The 19,519-nt window shown below is 51.5% G+C and overlaps 1 protein-coding gene across 1 annotated transcript; it reads right to left on the bottom strand.

Annotated features, from left to right (window-relative positions):
- Positions 1–4,552: 4,552 nt before the first annotated feature.
- LOC308043035 (olfactory receptor 14J1-like) lies at positions 4,553–5,809 on the bottom strand (the record flags this gene model as incomplete). The annotated part of the gene is made up of 1 exon (XM_080348880.1): positions 4,553–5,809. The coding sequence occupies one exon, from the start codon at positions 5,807–5,809 to the stop codon at positions 4,871–4,873; it is 939 nt and encodes a 312-aa protein (XP_080205006.1). The 3' UTR covers positions 4,553–4,870.
- Between the last annotated feature and the right edge of the window lie 13,710 nt (positions 5,810–19,519).

Below are 19,519 nucleotides of genomic sequence, written 5' to 3'. Positions count from 1 at the left end.
CCGGCCACCAACTGGATTTGGCTCCATTCACCACAACTCTTTGGGCCCGGCTCTCCAGCCAGTCATTGATCCATCACAGATAAACCATCCAGGCCCTGAGCTGCAGCTTCTCCAGGAGATGCTGTGGGACACGGTGTCAAAGGCTTTACTGCAGTCTAAGGACACAACAACCACAGCCCGTGTGGCAGATTCACTCCCCACGACAGACTTTCCCTCATCTGCTCAGCCGGACACCTTGTCACAGAAGGAGATCGGGCTGGTCAAGCAGGACCTGCCTTTCATCAAGCCATGCTGATTAGGCCCGATTGCTCGTCTTGTGTGTGTGACCTCACAGTCCTTTCCCAGCCGTGTTCCTGCTGTTGGCCAATCCCCTGCAGAGGCAGAAGTGACCTCACAGTGCCCTCCACACCCATTGATTCCTACTGGACTATGAGTTACTGAGACACAAGTGACCACACGACATCGTACCCACCATCACCCTCCTTGTGGTCCAGTGTGTGAGCAGATCAAACTGAGCTGCTTTCATCAAATGTATCCAATAGATTTCCTATCAAGGTTTGAGTGGAGAAACGTTCCTCATAGGAGCTGCTGTATTTACTCTGGGGCATTTTACATCTCTGCTTCTGCCTCTTCATTTATTTCCTCTTCTTCCTCTGTCTATTGTGACGTGAAAGAGCTCTCCAAGGAAAAGATTCATGGCATCCTACAATAACACAGATTGGAAGAGACCCCCAAACACCATCTCTGTCCCACTAACCTTTATGGCACCCCAAGGAATAGCTGATGCCATTTCTGCTCCCTTGGGTTCATCTCACCACATGCACACAGTGAACATGCACATGATGTGTATGTTTACAACTCATCTGGACAATGAAAACAGGGACTTTTAACCTAGTGTTTCATAGGATCATAAAATCGTATCATGTCCTGAATTGGAAAGGATTCACAAGGATCTTCAAGTCCAACTCCTGTCCCTGCACAGGACACCCCACAGGTCACCCCGTGTGTCTGAGGACATTGTCCAGTCTCTTCTTGAACACTGTCAGGTTGGGGCCGTGACACCTCCCTGGGGAGCCTGTTCAGTGTCCAGCACCTCTGGGTGAAGAACCTTTTCCTCATGTCCAACCTGACCCTCCCATGGCACACCCTTCTTCCATTGCCTTGGATATTGTCATTGGTCACCAGAGAGAATAGCTCAGTACCTTCCCTACCTTCTCCCCTTGTGAGGAAGCTGTAGCCACCAGGAGGTCTCCTTTGAGTCTTTTCTTCAGCTCTGATGCTCAGAAACCCCTTGGTTTGCTTTCTGAAGCAGAAAGGAGAAGCCATGAGCTCCAGGCAATGGGAAGGGGGATCCTGTCCCTCACACACGGCTCAGGGCTCTTCCTGGGACCGTGGAATGTGGGTGTTCAAGGCCCAGAGAAGGACAACACTGGGACAACAGCTTCCAGCTTCTCCATGGGGCTGCAAGGAGGCACCAAAGCCCCAGTGCCATGAGGACAACATGTCTTCTCCTGGGCCTCAGTGGCAGAGACAACTGTCCTGGCCAAGAGGACAGAGACCTGAGATCTGTGGCTCCCTTCCAGCCTTAGAGCACCCTTTGCCATCTCCAGCACAGACTGTTCTACACGGTGCTACCCCTGCACCTCTTTCCCTTTTACCTGATCAGAGGGAAGTCACCTCGACATGATCTCCTAAATCCCATGAGTGCTGCTGGCCTTTCAGCTTCTCTGACAGACATGACCATGTCCCTGCCGATGTCCCGTCATGTTCTCAGGTGGGATGGACATGACAACCAATCTCCAAGGTCTCTTCCTGGGTAAGACCTGTGGGCACTTGGGCAGAGGTTCTTTACCAGTCATGTCCCTGCTGCTGGGCTGTCACCTCCAGACACAGAACTGACCCCACTGTCCCCTTCAGAGCCACATGATTTTGACTGGATTATGAGTGTCTGAGACTCAGCTGACCTCGTAATACCGAATCCATCCATCCCCCTCCCCATAGCCCAGGGCCTGACCAGATAATAGTATGCCTGTTGTACCAAATTAAACAAATGCATTTCCCTCTAAATGTTTTAAATGTTTGAGTGGAGAAACTTTCTTTGCAGTAACTGTTGTTTGTATGTTGACATAATTTCTATCTCCTTTTTTTTTTTTTTTTTTTCTGCAGATATTCTATATTCAAAAACGTGTGCAGGGGAAAGACTCCTTGAATCATAGGGTCAGTCAGGTTTGAAGAGGGGCCTGAACATCTTCTTGCTTCACTCTCCTTCCCAAAGCAGGGTGACCAGGTGAGGTTCTTCAAGGTCTTCGCTCAGCTTTGCATCATCTCCATCACAGCACAGAAGGGACAATAACGACCTTCAGCCGTTTTGGCCCAAATGCTGGTCACTGGGGGATGACACACTAACTGCACAGAGGACACTGCATCGCAGATGATATTTGGGCTTGATGTTTCAGTGAACTTCCTACCAAGCATCCACTTCTTCAACACAAACAGCATCAATCAGGCTATAAGGACACCACGGGAGACCATGTCCAAGGCCTGCCACAATTTCATACACACAACATGCCAGGACCTCCTCGATTGCACTGTCATTTTGAAAACACGATCCAGAATCACAGGGCAGCTGAGGTGAATCTCACTGGGTCAGTGGGGTTTGTTCCCAGAGTCACATACACAAATGTCGGGGTTGTGTCAGGTGTCCATAACTGAGTTGGCTTTGTGGACTCTCATCTGAGGCAGAATCGTAGAATCATAGAATACTCTGATTGGAAGAGACCCTTGGGATCATTGAGTCCAACCACAGCCCAGCTCTCGCACTAAACCATGTCCCAGAGAACCTTGTCTAAACACCTTTAAACCCCTCCAGGGGTGGTGACTCCCCCACTGCCCTGAGCAGTCCGTTCCAATGCCTGACAACTCTTTCCAGGAAATACTTTTTTCTTAATATCCAATCTAAACCTCCCCTGGTGCAAATTGCAGCAAATTCCTCTTGTTCTATCACTTGCTGCTTGAGGTGTCCCCTCAATCTCCTGTTCTCCAGGCTGAACAACCCCAGTTCCCTCAACCACTCCTCATCACACTTGTGCTCCAGTCCCTCAGCAGCTTTGTCGCCTCCTCTGCCCTCTCTCTAGTACCTCAACGTCCTTCTTGAGATGAAGGGCCCAAAACTGAACACAGGATTCAAGGTGCGGCCTCACCAGTGCCGAGCACAGTGGCACCATCACTTCTGTAGTCCTGCTGGCCACACTATTCCTGATACAAGCCAGGATGCTGGTGGCCTTTATGGCCACCTGGAAACATTCTGGCTCATATTCAGCCAGCTATCGATCAACACCCGCACATCCCTCTCCACCAGGCAGCTTTACAGCCACTCCTCCCTGAGCCTCTAGCGCTGCCTGGGGTTGTTGTGACCCAAGTGTAGGACCCAGCACTTGGCTTTGTTAAGCCTCAGACAATAGGCCTCAGCACAATGATACAGCATGTCCAGATCCTTAGGCATGGCCATCCTCATGTCCCACGTCATGCGGAATGGACATGGGGACCTCAGTTCAAGGCAGCACATCCTAGTGCTGTATTCAGGCCTTCATGGAACATGCAAGAATAGCTGATGGTGTTTGTACTAAGTCGGGTTCATCTTATGTACATGATAGGCATGCTCATATCTCATCCATACAGTTGAAACATTGGACTCTGACTTACTCATTCAGTGTCTTTGTGTTGAGGGATGAACAACCTCTCTCAGCTGGGGTGAAGGGCCAGTGCTGGAAATGGTGGTTTTGAGGGGCTGGTCTGTGGTGACTGTCCTGGGCCAGTTTCCCCAGGTTGTCCCACAAACATGGGCACACAGCAGCCCCTGCTCTGCTGGTGCTTCAGGGCTCTCCCAGGAGGCCTGGCTGGGAGAGGACCCTGCTGTCTGCCAGCCCTGCACACTCACACACTTCAGCCGTTCACTGGTATTTTCTTTACTGGGGCATTTGCCAGTTCAGCCTTCCCACCCCCTCCTGAATTGTGCCACCCCCCTGCCCTCTCCCCAGCCGAGCCCGGCAGAGCAGCCACACTGGAACTGGAACTGGTCCCACAGCAGTGGGGACCAGTGAGAATGAAGGACAGTGAGAATGTTCATCCAGCCAGCAAGCTGAGTGGGTCTCCAGCACAGGCAGCTTGCAGACCCAGGTCCAGCCTGGCTCCCCAGGACAGCATGAGACATTTGGCCTAGAGGATCCTCAGGAAGATCCTGCTGCCACAGTGCCAGGGCCACCTGCCCTGAGCTGCCACCTGCAGCAAAGGGTTTCTCTTTCCATTTCTTCTCTGCACACATACAGTGCCCCAGGCTTCTCCCATCTCCCCACAGAGATCTTTCCCAAGAGACCTGAGCTATGCTGACCTGGCCAGCTGTTCCTGCCCCCCTTCCCATGCTCCACGCAGCCCCGAACTGGCGGTGCTGCTCTGCAGAGCAAGTGGGCTGTGGTGCCCAGGGCCATGGGGTGAGTCCGCAGGCTCATGCTGGGCAGGGTGGGAGGAAGACCCAACTCAGGGTGGCTCCTGCTCACTCCCCCTCAGCACACAGACATGGCTCCTGCAGCCCCAGAGATCCCAGAGAGAGGATTCTGGACAAACAAGGCAGTGCAGGGTCCTTCATTTCATTTAAACACACAGAGTACAGCTCTGCATTTACACAAAGATTATGGGTCACATAAGAGCCATATATGCACATAGAAATAAGATGATAAGTGATTTTGCTTGTGGAGAGCATTAATAAAACCAAGAAAAGCTAAAACCAAAGAAAAACAAACAAAAAAAAACCCCTACAAAACTCAGGCTGAGCTGTTTATGAGTTATATTACAAGTAACATGCAGAAGAAAGAGGTCAGCTCATGACTGCTTTTGGAAAGCAAACAGTCATCAGTTTCCTTATGGCATCCTTCAGCTCCTGGTTCCTCATGCTGTAGATGAGGGGGGTCACTGTTGGAGGTATCACTGAGTACAGAACTGACACCATCAAGTCCACCCATGGGGAGGAGATGGAGGGGGGCTTCAGGTTGGCAAACATGGCAGTGCTGACAAACAGAGAGACCACGGCCAGGTGAGGGAGGCAGGTGGAAAAGGCTTTGTGCCGTCCCTGCTCAGAGGGGATCCTCAGCACAGCCCAAAAGATCTGCACATAGGACAGGATGATGAAGATAAAACACACAAATCCTAAACATACACTGACCACAAGAAGCCCAAGTTCCCTGAGGTAGGAGTGTGAGCAGCAGAGTTTGAGGATCTGGGGGATTTCACAGAAGAACTCGCCCAGGACATTGCCCTTGCACAGGGGCAGTGAAAATGTATTGGCCATGTGCAGCAGAGCACTGAGAAACCCAGTGGCCCAGGCAGCTGCTGCCATGTGGACACAAGCTCTGCTGCCCAGGAGGGTCCCGTAGTGCAGGGGTTTGCAGATGGCAACGTAGCAGTCGTAGGACATGACTGTGAGGAGATAATACTCTGCTGCTGTCAAGAAGGCAAATGAAAAGAGCTGTGCAGCACATCCTGAGTATATGGCCCTGGTGTCCCAGAGGGAGTTGGCCATGTATTTGGGGACAGTGGTGGAGATGGAGCCCAGGTCGAGGAGGGCAAGGTTGAGCAGGAAGAAGTACATGGGGGTGTGGAGGTGCTGGTCCCAGGCTATGGTGGTGATGATCAGGCCATTGCCCAGGAGGGCGGCCAGGTAGATGCCCAAGAAGAGCCAGAAGCGCAAGAGCTGCAGCTCCCATGTGTCTGTGAAGGGCAGGAGGAGGAACTGGGTGATGGAGCTACTGTTGGACATTGGCTGCCTGTGGGCATGAGGACCTGTGCAAGGAGGGAAGACAGTGACACATCAAGGGAGACTTCTATGAAGAAAATAAACATGGTGTTTCTTATGGAAAAATCCCTCCCTGATAGAGGGATCTTTCCACTCATTCTGTTTCTACCAACTGAAAAAAACAGTTCATCACAATTTAAAATGCAGCTTGGGCATCTAGTTTCCATGAATACACCTCTGGGTCAAGACCCCCTGTGTTGGTGTCAGAACAAAAACTGACCAACACTCCCACCCCAAGCTCAGAGAGCACGAGCACCAGGGACAGGTGGAGAAACAGGGAAGAACACTGTAGTGCTACCAGAAAATAAAGCAAGGACAGAAACGCAGACGGGCATGCTGTGGAACCTTCTTCTGACCTGGCTGTGCTGCTGCCACTCCCATAATGACACTGTAGAGCAAGTAATTTTAGCACCTTTTTTGTGTACCACGTTGCAGGAACCCTTCACCTGGAGATCCAGCTGCTGAGGTGGAGACTCGTGACCTGGACCCCATGGCTGTGGGGCAGAGGGTCTGCTGGGGAGGAGAGGAGACCAGGGGTTGCACTGGGAAATGTGTCTGCACTGCAGGGGATGGCAGGAGGTCCTGAATCCTGTCCCCAGCATTTCTGGTCCATCTCCCTCTCCCTGCCCATGTCTGTGCTGCCTGCAGCTGTGTGTCTGCCCCTGGTCTGCTCCCTGTCAGTGTCACAGACCCCGTCCCACCCGCTGTGTGCTCAGCTCTGTCCTGCTCACACCTCCTGGCACTGCCCAGGGGCAGCTCTGTGTGTGCCGGGGCTCGGGAGCAGCTCAGACACATCCTAACGAGAACTGGGGTCTCAGTGTCTTCTCCAAAGAGAGAAATAAATCCCCATCTCCAACTGCACACCCAGATGAGCAATAGTGGAAAACTGAAAGCACAGACTCCTTCCCTTGCGGCTGTTCCTGTCTTGATGTCCTTGTTCAGAAGGACCCTGTGCCATGTCTGTGGGGGGATCTGGAGCTCTGAGCAGCCCTGACCCACACAGCCCCCTTCAACCCCACAAGCTCCCTGCCTGCCCTGCCGGGGGTCGCTCCTTCCCCCCACAGCTGCTGCCATGGGATCTCCCGGGCAGGCTGAGCGCTGACCCTGGCAGGCGGCAGAGTCCCTGCCTGGCACAGCCCTGGGGTGCAGGGACCCTGCTCTGCAGGACAGCCCTGGGCACCCCTGGGTGCTCACCCGGCTTCACAGCTGTTCAACATGGCCTGACAAGAACCCCGTCCTTACAGATCCCACAAGCTGTGCCTGTGCCAGTTTTAGGAGATGCCTCCAGGAACTACAGCTGCACTGCCCTGCACCAGAGACTTACCATGGCAAGGGCTGCAAAAGTTTCTCCTCCAGTGAGCTCTCGGTCATCCTCCCAGTCCTGACCACCTTTAATCTCTCTCTGCCTTGCTTGTCTGCTGAGATCCCCAGGCAGAGCCCTCAGCCCTGCTGCGTGTGCAGAGGAGCTGCTCCTGGGCAGAGCTGTCTCTCTGCAGCGCTGAAGCTGCCATGAGCTCCCTGTGTCCCAGGAGCCCAGCCCAGCTCAGCAGCACAGGAGCAGCCCAAGGCGATTTAATGACCCCTCTGGTGGATTTGGTGCTGAGTCCATGGACCTCAGACCCTGAGGGGAAGCTGAAGAAACTTCTCAAGAACTCAAATTCAGATTCATACTCCGAAGTTTCTTGTAATGTTAATGGATCCTGCAGAGGAACACTACTGAGGAAATGACCCCAGGGTTGGGTTAGAGATGAAAGGTCAGGAGAAGCAAGGTGTAGGTCTTTCTTATGATCAGTAAACCTAGATGTGTTTCATTAACCAAAGGGCCAAGCCCTGATCCCCAGCCCTGAGAAGTCAGATCCTGTCCCTCCCACGTTGCCCAGGGCCCTTCCTGGGACAGTGTGATGTGGGACTGTGCAAGGCCAAGGGCAGGACTATGGTCCCACAACTCCCAGGTTCCTGGCTGGGGACAAGGAGGCCATGAGGCCCCTGTGCTGGAAGGACAAGGTGTCTCCTCACAGGCATCAGAGGTGCAGACAACAGCCATAGCCAAGGGGAGAAGGAGCTCATGTCTGCTGGGGCTTTCAGTCTCTTTACATCCCTTGATCATCTCCACGACAGCCTGTCCTGTGCTGTGGTATCCCCTGCACCTCTGTCCCTGCAGGCTGCAGACATCCCCCCTGCTGCCCCACCTTGCTCTTGTCTGAGCATTTTCCTTCCTTTGCTGAGATCTCTCCATCCTCCCCAGCTGCTCCTTGAAGCACAAAGCGTTGGGCTGATGCAGACTCCCTCTGCTGACCTGCTCCACCACAGCACTGCCCTTCCACTCACATTCCTTTCTGCTCATGTCCAGCCTGGACCTCCTCAGCTGCACTTTGGGTCATTATTTCCCACTATGTAGAAAACCTCCACCACCTCTGAAACCACCGTTCAAGCACTCTCAGGCTACTCCTGCACTGTTGCAGCCTCCCCAGCGCTGCTGGGCCAAAGCAGCCCAGGTCCCTCAGCATCCCACACCATGTGCACAAGGTGCTGAACCTGCCTTGGCACAGCCCTGCACTCTGCAGTTCCTCCCTGCTTCTCCAAACTGGGAAGCCGCACACTGGCACACACCCGTGTGTGTGGGTCACACCAGTGCTGAACCGAATGGGATGAGAACTGCAGGTGTCTGGGTCCTCACACTCCTCCTTATGCAGCCCCGTGTGCAGCTGCCTTGTTCATGGTGAGCGTGCACCACGGGCTAGTGTGTGGACCTTGTAGTGCCCAGGCCCTTCTCCTCAGGGTCACTGAGAATTCGTCATTTCATCTTGTCAAAACTCAGAGATTTCTGATGGGTGAATATTAGATATTCAGAAGGTCAGGACTCTCCCTGGACTGAAGCTCCATTTGCCCAGCTGTTATTGTTTGCACACAGATGGCTTATCCTGATGAGGGTGTCTCTCCCAACATAACAGCATGAGGAGTTACAGGACACTATAAATATCATCTCCTGGGGAAACAGTGGGGTCTTGGGTGTCTGGTACTCATAATGCAAGACGTCTGGAGTTTCTGATGTTTCCCTTCATATGGTGGAGTAGTAGGATTACGTGGAGCTCTGACTGGGGACAGATAATGTCAGCTGAACGCTGAGGAGTCAGCATGAGAGGGCAGAACAACATGGGCAATGTTGTGGTCACTGGACATCAGCTACAGGCCCATTGATCAGGAATCGGAATTATGTGAGGCCTCCTTCAGATAAATTAAAGAAGCCTCGTGTTTCCAGGCCGTGTCCTCTTGGCAGACCTGAGATATCCCAATATCTGCAAGGTACCAGCCATCCAGGAGGATTTTGGAGCCCATTGACATCATCTTCCTGACACAGGTGACTGAGGAGTCAGTGAGGTGAGGTGCCCTGTGGGACTTCACACTGACAAACCAGAAAGAGTTGGTCAGGATGGAACAGTCAGGGATGGGAAAGTGAAGCTGAGGCTCCTGGGAGATGAGAACAAGGCCAAGAGCAGGATTTCAGGAGAGCAGGATTTGGCCTGCTGAGGGACCTGCTTGGGTCCTATGGGATATGACCTTGGTGTCTGCAGTGCTTTTCTCTCACATCTCCTCCCTCCTCTCTCCCACCTGCTGTAGTGCAGCGTTTTTTACTCTTTCTCAAAAACAATATCCCAGAGGTGCTGCCAGCATCACCGAGTGGCTCAGATTTGGCAAGGAGTGGGTCCATCTTGGAGCAGCTGAAATCAGCTCTTTCTGATGTCGGTCAAACCCTGTTGTCTTCTTAGAGAGGTGATAGCTGTAGCACAGCCGCACTCACCCTCAGTTCCAAGACTTTGGCATGGAAACCCAACATAGGGTGACAATGTTTCGGATGTTGCAAACCACTTGATAATGGAGAAGTAATGGAAAAGTCCTTCTGTCATCAAAGCAAGGAAATCTCCAGTCAATGAGCAGCTTCCTATAGGGAACTGTAATTGCCCTGACATTAATGGGTCAGGCAAATCTGCCAACATTCCAGAGAATCTTTGGCCAACTGCTTAACATGTCTGCCCGCTGCGCCAAAAAGACTGATGTTCACCTGGATCTAGAACTGGGAAACAAGGAAGAGCTAGTGAGGGATGTGAACAACAGTGTCCACCTTGGCTGTTGTGACCAGGACACAGTGGGGTCCCAGGCACCAGAAGGGAGAGAGGAAGGCCAGCAGCAGAGCACAGGCTGGTGGGCCCCACAGGAGAAGACTTTGACATACTTGGGGATGTTGGGCAAAGTGGTGACATGGAAGGAGATCTGAGGGGTGAAGTAGCTCAGAAAATCTGATAATCCTTACAGGACAGGCTGCTCCAAGCACAAGAATGATCCCTCCAAGTACGCACAGACAGAAGCATTTATCTTGTGAGGCTGCTCCTCTGCACTGATGGAGCTGCAGGGCAAAAAGGCCGCACACAGGAGGTGAAAGCAGGGGAAGCTGCAAAGGAGGAATTTAGAAACCTTGTCCATGGATGTGGGGATGATGACAAAGCTGTCCTGGACTTGATACCTGCATGAGAAGGGCAGCAAAATGAGTTGACAGAGCTTCACTTGCAGTAAGAGAATAGACAGGGTGAACGTGGACCTGCTGCTGAACTACGTAAGAGTAGAATCAGACGGGACTGAGGTTCTTCATGGCTTCTTTGCCTCCATCTTCAGCAGCAAGGTCTCCTGGGACTTGGTTCCTGAAGGCAGGAGTCTGGAGAACACCCAGCAGTGGATGGGGCTCAAGTCAGGGGTGACCTGAGCAAACTCAGACACCGTTACAGAACAGGAGATGGGTCACTTGACCAGCTCCCTGAACACAAGTGTCGCTGTGCTGTGGCACCTGAGATTGCCAGGGACACCCACCTCTTGGTTCAGAGGAGTGTGACTCCTCTCGAGGTGTCCTGGATTATCTCCTCATACACATGGCATTTTAGGCAACCCATTTTGTGACATATTCAGTCTTTATCAGGAGACGCTCCACACCAATATGAACTGGAGGCTGCTGAGACCACCTGTTCTGGAAAGGGAGGGAAGGGCGAGCAGGGAAGGAAATAGAAGAAATTTGGCTTTATCGCTATTTGTTTTGGAAATGCTCTTGCTTTGGCTATTCCTGAAATCTCCCTCATCATCCACACCATACTTGAAGGCTTTATGAAAATGATGCACAGAGCCTTGGCTTGTAAGAGCATTTTGTATGTCCATGCGCCCTCTGCTGCCATGATCCTGAACTGCAGATGCTGAAAGAATGAACAAACCTCCAATGAAGTGAAAGGCAGAAGCAAACCCCAAGTTTCTGAGGGTGTTTGGACCCCATGAAGGGCCATCACTTGACACAGCTGTGAAGGGAACAACCACTGCAGGTCCCTGTCCCTGGAGGCTGGTGAACAAAAGACTTGGAGACAGTGGTTACAGGTGGTGAAGGCCATGTGAAGGTGGCTCTGGTGCCATGTCAGCCCTTGATGCTTGTTGATCACAAAATGGCTGAGCCCTGACCCCTGGGACCTGGTAGATTTTTCTCCAATGTTTTTCAAGGCTTTTCCTGTGGTCAGTGTGAGTGTTTTGTGTTTTGGGGGTGGTGTTTATGTCAAGTGCTGTTGCTTTAACTGCAAGCCTCTGGTGTTCTGTGTTGTTGGAAATGCCTGTGAGTTCCTCACAACTCATCCAGCTTCTTTCATATACCTGGCAATGGTTACCAGTCACCTCAATGTCCCAGTTCCAAACTTACTTGAATCCCCTGTTTTTATCCATAGCCCCATCACTGCAGGAGGTTCATGCATCCACCAGGTTCATGGATGATTCCTGAGGACCATCCAATTGTGGGCAGTGTAAGAGAGGAGCAGAGCAGGGTCAGCTCATGGGCCATGACTGAGCACAGCCACCCCAGCAGCAGCCGTTCCCCATCTCCCAGGCACAGCCATGCCCACAGCATGCAAATGGCACTGCCATACATGATTAGCCCAAGAGAGGCCTTTCCTCCTTCCATATTCCCAGGAATATCTCCCTCCTGTTCCTCCTCCTGACCTGCATGTCAATCCAGGTGCTGTCCTGTCTGTGTCCCCTCCTGCCAATCTACATCCACAGCTGGATGGCCAAAGAAGTCCTTGGTTTCCCTGACAACAACCAAGATCTCAGCGAGTTCTGACGTTCCTTACATACCAAATGGCAAACACTGTAAAGCTGCTAAAAGAAAGAATTAACTCAATCCCGGGGAAGGAACAGCGTTATCTCATTATTCTCATAGTAGATCTGAACAAAAGACTGTACTGACTGTGAAGGAGAGAGGTTCAAAATGCATGAAGAAAATCAGCTCAGTTTCAGTAAAAACAGCACGTTTCCTCAGCCTCCCCTTCACCAGGCTAAAGAAGTTTGGGTCTCTCAGCATCTCTACACATGACCCAGACTTTCTCTGGCCACACAACAGCTCCTCCCGTTCCTCCAGAATGGAGAACGTCACACTGGGACACACGGCTCCAGATGTGACCACAGCAGTGCTGAGTCATGATGGACAATAACTACCCTTGTCTGGGTGGCCACGCTCCTCCCAGTGCAGCCCAATGTGCTCATGGGCTTGTTCCTGTTTAGCACCACTGGGAACTGGCTGAACATCCAGGCTCAGGGGGTTGTGACCAGTGGCACAAAGCCCAGCAGGAGGTACCATGAGGAGCACTGAAGGACACCATATCCCCCTCCAACATCTCCTCCTACAAGTGTCTCTTGGGTCCCTGGAACCACCTCAGTGCCAAGGGGGAGAGCACTGCTTGTATGGGATGGAGGAGATGGGGTCTAGAATGAGGGTCCACGGGCACTTTCTCCTGGTTGTTCATGCAGCAACAATCTGGGCTGGATATTTGGAGAGAGGAACTCTTCCTAAGGGCCTCCAATGGGCTTGGGGATAGTCTAGATGCCCTCAAGGACCTTTACGTCCTTGTTGTAATAGTATGTGGGGCCCAGAACTGCACACAGAACTCAAGGTGAGGCTGCACCAATGCTGAATACAGCAGCATAGTCACCTCTTTTGACCACATGGCCATGCTGTGTTTGATGCACCCAAGGATGGGGGTTACTGTCTTGACTGCTGGGGGACAGTGTTCCCTCCTATTGACCCACTGGCCAACCATCACACCAAATCCCTTTCTGCAGGGCTGCTCTCCAGCCACTCTCTCCCAATCTACACTTACACTCAGTGTTACTCTATCCCAGGTGAACATACCAGCACTTGGACTTGTTCAATTTCATGCCAAGTGCTGGGTCCTGCACTTGGGTCACAACAACCCCAGGCAGCATTGCGGGCTCAGGGAAGAGCGTCTAGAAACCTGCCCAATGGAAAAGGCCCTGGGGGTGTTGATGGACAGTGACTGAACATGAGCCAGCATGTGCCCGGGTGGCCAAGAAGGCCCCCAGCATCCCAGCATGCATCAGGAATAGTGTGGCCAGCAGGACCAGGCAAGTGATCATCCCTCTGTTCTTGGCACTGGTGAGGATGCACCTCAAATCCTGTGTTCAGTTTTGGGCCCCTCACTACAAGAAAGACCTTGGGGTGCTGGAGTGAGTTCAGAGAAGGGCAACAAAGCTGGTGAGGGGTCTGGAGAACAAGTCAGATGGGGAGCAGTGGAGGTAACTGGGGCTGTTTAGCCTGGAGAAAAGAAGGCTGAGGGGAGACCTTATTGCTGTCTACAGCTACCCTAAAGGAGGTTGTAACATGGAGGGTGTTGGTCTGTTCTCCCATATGGCAATTGGAGAAGGAGAGGAAACAGACTGAAGTGGCACTTGGGCAGGTTCAGTTTGGATATTAGGAAAAATTTCTTCTTGGAAAAGTTTGTGAGGCATCGGAACAGGCTGCCCAAGGAGTGGTTGAGTCACCATCCCTGGAGGTCTTTAAACTACATATAGATGAGGTTCTTAAGGAATACGGTTTAGTGCCAGAGTTGGGTTAATGGTTGGACAAAGTGATCTTGAGAGTCTCCTTCAACCTAAATGATTCTGTGATCTCATTGGGATGAGAAACATAGTAAGGCAGCTCTCCCAGATGGAGTACTGGTATGGATGGATGGATGGATGGATGGATGGATGGATGGAGAAATGGATTGGGACAGAGAGGAGGATCAGCCTATCAGCCTAAGGGCTGGGGCCAGCCATGGCATGATGGAAGCAAGGCCAACCCCCCTTTGTCCCCTGCTCTGGTTTCCAAGAGAGCCTTTACACCCGTTGCTGGCAGCCCTCCTGTGCCAGCCCCTCTCACCAGCACACAACTCCTGGCCAGGAGCTCTTCATGCTGCTCCTGCTACCGCAGTGACAGAGCAGCCTGCCCTGAGCTGGGGAATGCAGAAACAGGGTTCTGTGGGTCATTCATTCCCCTGTTGAAGCACAGAGCACAGGGAGCAGGCTGTGGTGCCTGGAAACCACAGTGAGACAGTCCAAGGCAGATCACGGAAGGTCCTTCACCATCTCCAGGAACACTGGGCACCCACAGATGGACACTCAAACCAGCACCATGACGTAACATGATGCCCCATGTCCTCCCCTGAGCCATGAAAAACACAACTACAGCAGCATGGCCTTGTGGGGGAAATTTATTCAGGCTGACCACAGCTTTGGAAGAAGAGCCCAAGCTCCAAATACTGAGACTGAGGAAATCCCCTTTTGTGGGGTGTTTCAAAAAGATGGCTGCAATTTCAGAAATACAGTGATTTTAAAATGGGTCCACACCTGTATTACAGAGATGTGACACAGGACACCAGCTGTACCAGGGCCCCAGAAACAGGTAGACAGGTCTCTGAGTCACTGCTCTGGAGAAGTGCCGTGGGTAAAGAAACTCCTTGACAAACATGGTTATCACAGATGAAATGCGCAATGCACAGGAAGTTCCTGAGATGAACTGGAAATCACTTCTGAAGAGACACAGGTAACTTATTGCTGCTGACAGAAAAATGATTGAATCGGCTTCTTCAGTGCCACTTTGAGCTCCTGGTTCCTCATGCTGTAGATGAGAGGGTTCACTGCTGGAGGCACCACTGAGTACTGAACAGACACCACCAGGTCCAGGGATGGGGAGGAGATGGAGCAGGGCTTCAGGTTGGCAAATAAACCAGTGCTGACAAACAGGGAGACCACGGCCAGGTGAGGGAGGCAGGTGGAAAAGGCTTTGTGCCGTCAATGCTCAGAGGGGATCCTCAGCACAGCCCTCAAGATCTGCACATAGGACACCACAATGAATACAAAACATCCCTCAAAAAGAGAAGCACAAAACATGATAAGCCCAAGTTCCCTGAAGTATGAGTATGAGCAGGAGAGCTTGAGGATCTGGGGGATTTCACGGAAGAACTGGCCTAGGGCATTGCCCTTGCACAGGAACAGTGAAAATGTATTGGCCGTGTGCAGCAGAGCACTGAGAAACCCAGCGGCCCAGGCAGCTGCTGCCATGTGGACACAAGCTCTGCTGCCCAGGAGGGTCCTGTAGTGCAGGGATTTGCAGATGGCAACGTAGCGGTCGTAGGACATGACAGTGAGACAATACTCTGCTGTGATCAGGAAGAGAAACAAAAAGAGCTGTGTCGCACATCCCAAGTATGAGATGGCCCTGGAATCCCAGAGGGAATTGGCCATGTATTTGGGGACAATGGTGGAGATGCAGCCTATGTCAAGGAGGGAGAGGTTGAGCAGGAAGAAGTACATGGGGGTGTGGAGGTGCTGGTCCCAGGCTATGGTGGTGATGATCAGGCCGTTGCCCAGGAGGGCAGCCAGGTAGATGCCCAGGAAGAGCCAGAAGTGCAAGAGCTGCAGCTCCCGTATGTCTGTGAACGGCAGGAGGAGGAACTGGGTGATGGAGCTGCTGCTGGACATTTGCTGGTTTTTTTCCATGGGGGCTCTCTTCTAAAATTGAAATGACAATGTAAAATCAGGACACGCTCCTCTGAGATAGCGACTCTATTTTTCATATAAATAACCACAACTGAAATGCATTTCCTTTCTCTCTTCTGTGCTGACTGAGTGTGCTGTGAGCAGCAGGACCTCTGCCTATGTGCTGCCAAGTGACCAGCTTTGCTCTGCTGCAGTGGGGGCAAGGGAGCTGGTTTGTGACAGCTTTGACTTTCACAAGCAGTGTCAGATTTTATGCACCATTAATGGAAATGTTCAGTATCTGCACTCATGATGCTTAAGAGCATGGGCTGCAAAGCAGAGGCTTAGCATGTCATTATGATTTTGTCTGTGTTTTTAATTTCCCAACATCACATTTCATGAGTGGATTTCTGTAGGGGTTGAATTCCTCATTTCTATGACTGAAAATGTGAAGAGTCTTGACAGAGGACAGGCAAAAGGGCTCATCTCTCTGTGGCTCAGTGCAGAGTCAGGAGAGGAGCTTTTACCCATTTGCCCTGTGCTTTCACTTGTGCTGCCTTGAAAACGGCTTCATAAACAAATCTCTGTAAAAGAAAACCCAAAACTGGACTCGCACTGGAGCAGGGGAGCCCTATTTGAAAGGACAGATCTGCAAACTCTGCTCTGTCCCAGCCCAGAGGTGGAGATGTGATGGAGAGAGCACACCATGACCCTCATGATTCCCAGGAAGATCTTCCTCCTGTTCCTCCTTCACCTGCAGACATCAACTGCTTTCCATTTCTGGGCTCAGACATGGCTGGAAGGGTTCACTGAAGCCATCAGCCATCTCATTGCTTCTCCCTGACATGCCCTGACCCTCTCCCACACCTACAATGGCCAATCACGGCTGCTCAGGCCTCACGCTCTTCAGAAGACGCCTCGAGCTTCTTGGATCTTCCTCGCTCTCTCCAGAGTTCACGGTGAGTTTTCCTGTCCATAACAGCCCCTTTATGACCATGTTCCACTAAATGGCTGTCTTTGTATGATCATTTGTGCAGAAAGGGCAGTCACAGGACAGCACCCAATATGTCAAAACTGATGCTGACTGAAATGCCGTAAAGCCCCGATGAGTTCCCCCTGTGTCGGTGTCTCTCCTGGAAGGAGCCTGTCCCGAGAAGGGGATCCAGCTCCTGCCACTCTCTGCAGAGGCACATGAGCAGTGTCCATCACCTGGGGACACAAAGGGTGACGTTTGCCACACCACCCGTCATCTGAACCACTTAGATGTGTGCTTGTGGATGAGGTATGGAGCCTTATAGTGCAAATACCTATTTAATTGTCATTGCCAGAGGGGCGACCACACATGCAGAGTACTATTTTACAGATATTTAAATATAAGCATGTTAAACTTTATTTTTCTTTAAAAACTGACATTCCTAGCTAAATTTCACAAACACTTGAAGGATTATTGATGCGTTTAACGTGATTATCCACAGAAGCCCCACCAGCTTTGCATCTCAGGAAATGGGATCCAGAGTCCAAGGGCAGGATGGTTTGGGCTCCGTCCTGGGATCTGGAAACTGAAATGTGCTCCCATCTCCCAGCCCCCTGCCCTCCTGAGTGAGGGTGTGAGACATTCTGCCAGCGCGGGCTGAACTCACAGCCATGACCAGTATCTTATGTCCAACTGCAGCCAATGGTGTCCTGCCAGCTCAGCATTGGAGCTTCCATTGCTGGACATGTTTAAAAGACGTGGAGATGTGGCGCTTTGGGACATGGTTTGGTGGAGTACTTGGGAGCATTAGGTTTACGGTTTGACTCCCTGTTCTTAATGGTCTTTTCCAGCCTAAATGATTCTATGATGCTATGTTTCTATATTTTGGGTTGAAACCATTTCAATCCCATCACCTACAGCTTCCCTCAGAGGCGGCTGTTGTGTGGCACAACTGTCCTGGCTCTCCAGGCAGGTTGGGCACTGGGTTGGTGCCTGCATTGGCAGTTTTCCCCTTCCTGGGGTAAAAGGCTGTTGAGCAGAGACAGTTGTAGAGATTTGGGTAACAGGGGTTTGCAGCAATCCTGTCAAACTCTGAGCAGGATGAGCTTTGGAGCCCAGGAAAAATGGAGATGCTCTGAAGGATGTTTGGGAACAGTGGTGCTGTCACTAGTAACGGTAACAGGGAACTCCTTATTTTCGCTGCTGATGATGATAAACTAAACCTCTTTAATTTCTTTTTGAGACAAAGAAGGCTGAGGAACAGATCCGAGGTCTTTACTAAAAAGGCACAAAGGAAGCCAGAATCTTTATGTGTGTGCACTGACACACACTGTCACCTGCATTTCCAGTCTCTGCAGTCCCAACAGTGCAGCAGAGTCTGGAGTTCTGAGCTCCCCCATCTGCCCTGTGTGACACGTGTAAAATGGAACTACCCCAGTCCAATGGCTGGTTTTGATTCTCTTCACAGCCTGAAGCACCACATGGGTCAGGAGGCAAGCCAGGATATCTAACCAGGACTCACATACTGTTCACGTAGATTTTAGGTGTTCCCTGGCATCTCAGCACACATGTCACGTTGATATCTGGGTGCAAGGAGCTGGTCAAGAGCCTCGTCTCCTTTTCTATAATGATGGATTTGTGTCTGGCTGATGCGCAGACTCTGTGCATCGATGCTGACACCTCTTGAAGAACCTGCTCTGAAAGGGTTAACAACATGGGCTGTTCTTTCTGGAGAGGCATTAGGACAGCAAAAAATAAGATCTTGGCTCAGGGCAAAAGAAAAAGGATGGAAAAGATGTGGTCAGGACTGTTTAGGGGCACTTGTAAAGCAGCCCTGCACCTCATGTGAATTACTTCTGTGGTCTGGGAGAACCTGAGAGTTCTCCCTAATTTGAAAACATGAAGGGGAAGGAAGGACAGCATCATTCAGGCTCATAGGGATCTCAGGAGGTGTCTTGATCAACCTCCTGCTCACAGCAGGGTCAGACAAGATTGCTCAGCGCTTTATTCAAACACATCCTGGTCACTTTCTTGGACAGAGTGAGTGTGCACTCCTGGGAAACAGCTTCCAGTGCTGGACTGTCCTCATGACTGGAAAGTTTCTCCCTTTCTACAGCAACTTTCCAAGCCCAACCATCCAGATTGTTTATACCCATCTACTTGCACACTGACACAGACCATAATATCCTACCTTGGACACAAGAATATTGTGGAGGATGATGCTGGATTCCTTGCTGTCTTCCAGGTAACAGACCACCACTGCTCTGCCCAAGTCCACGACCCTGTCCTTTCCTCACAGAAAGCAAAGAGGAATAACCTGCCCTGGGCAAATCCCATCAACTTCTCTTCCAGACACCCAGAAATGGAGTCCCAGTGGACATGGTCTGGGGCACAGCCCTTAGTTCCCCTGCTCACCCATTGGCCATTTTGAAAAGTGCACACACTGTGTGAGAGCTGCCAGTGGTCAGGGAGTCCCCCCAGTCTCCATGAGCTTTCCAAGATGGTGGAGAGTGGCCTCACTGTGACATGGTCCTGCTGTCCCCGCTCCTGGGATGCTGCCCCTGCTGTCCCATAGCCTGGAGAGGATTGTGTTAGTTCCGGTGACCCTTCACTTGGTCCCCATCCGCTGCTGTTTGTTCTGAAGATTCCCGTCTCAAATCACAGAGGCCTGGGACACATTGCTGGTGAAGAGGGAGGACAAGAGGACACAGGGATTCTCACCTCTTTCTCCTATTCAATTAATCAGTAGCTACAAAGTGTCGTTGTTTGTCCTTTAACTGATCCTGCAGTAGACTAACTTCTGATCTGGGCTGTTGCAGTGTTTGGAGGCTGCTGTCCTTGCAGGCCAGATGAACTCACTTCTGCCA

Source organism: Nesoenas mayeri (genome assembly GCF_963082525.1).
Source record: "Nesoenas mayeri genome assembly, chromosome: 8".
Taxonomy (NCBI): Eukaryota; Metazoa; Chordata; class Aves; order Columbiformes; family Columbidae; genus Nesoenas; species Nesoenas mayeri.
This window is presented reverse-complemented; position numbering and strand designations above follow the sequence as displayed.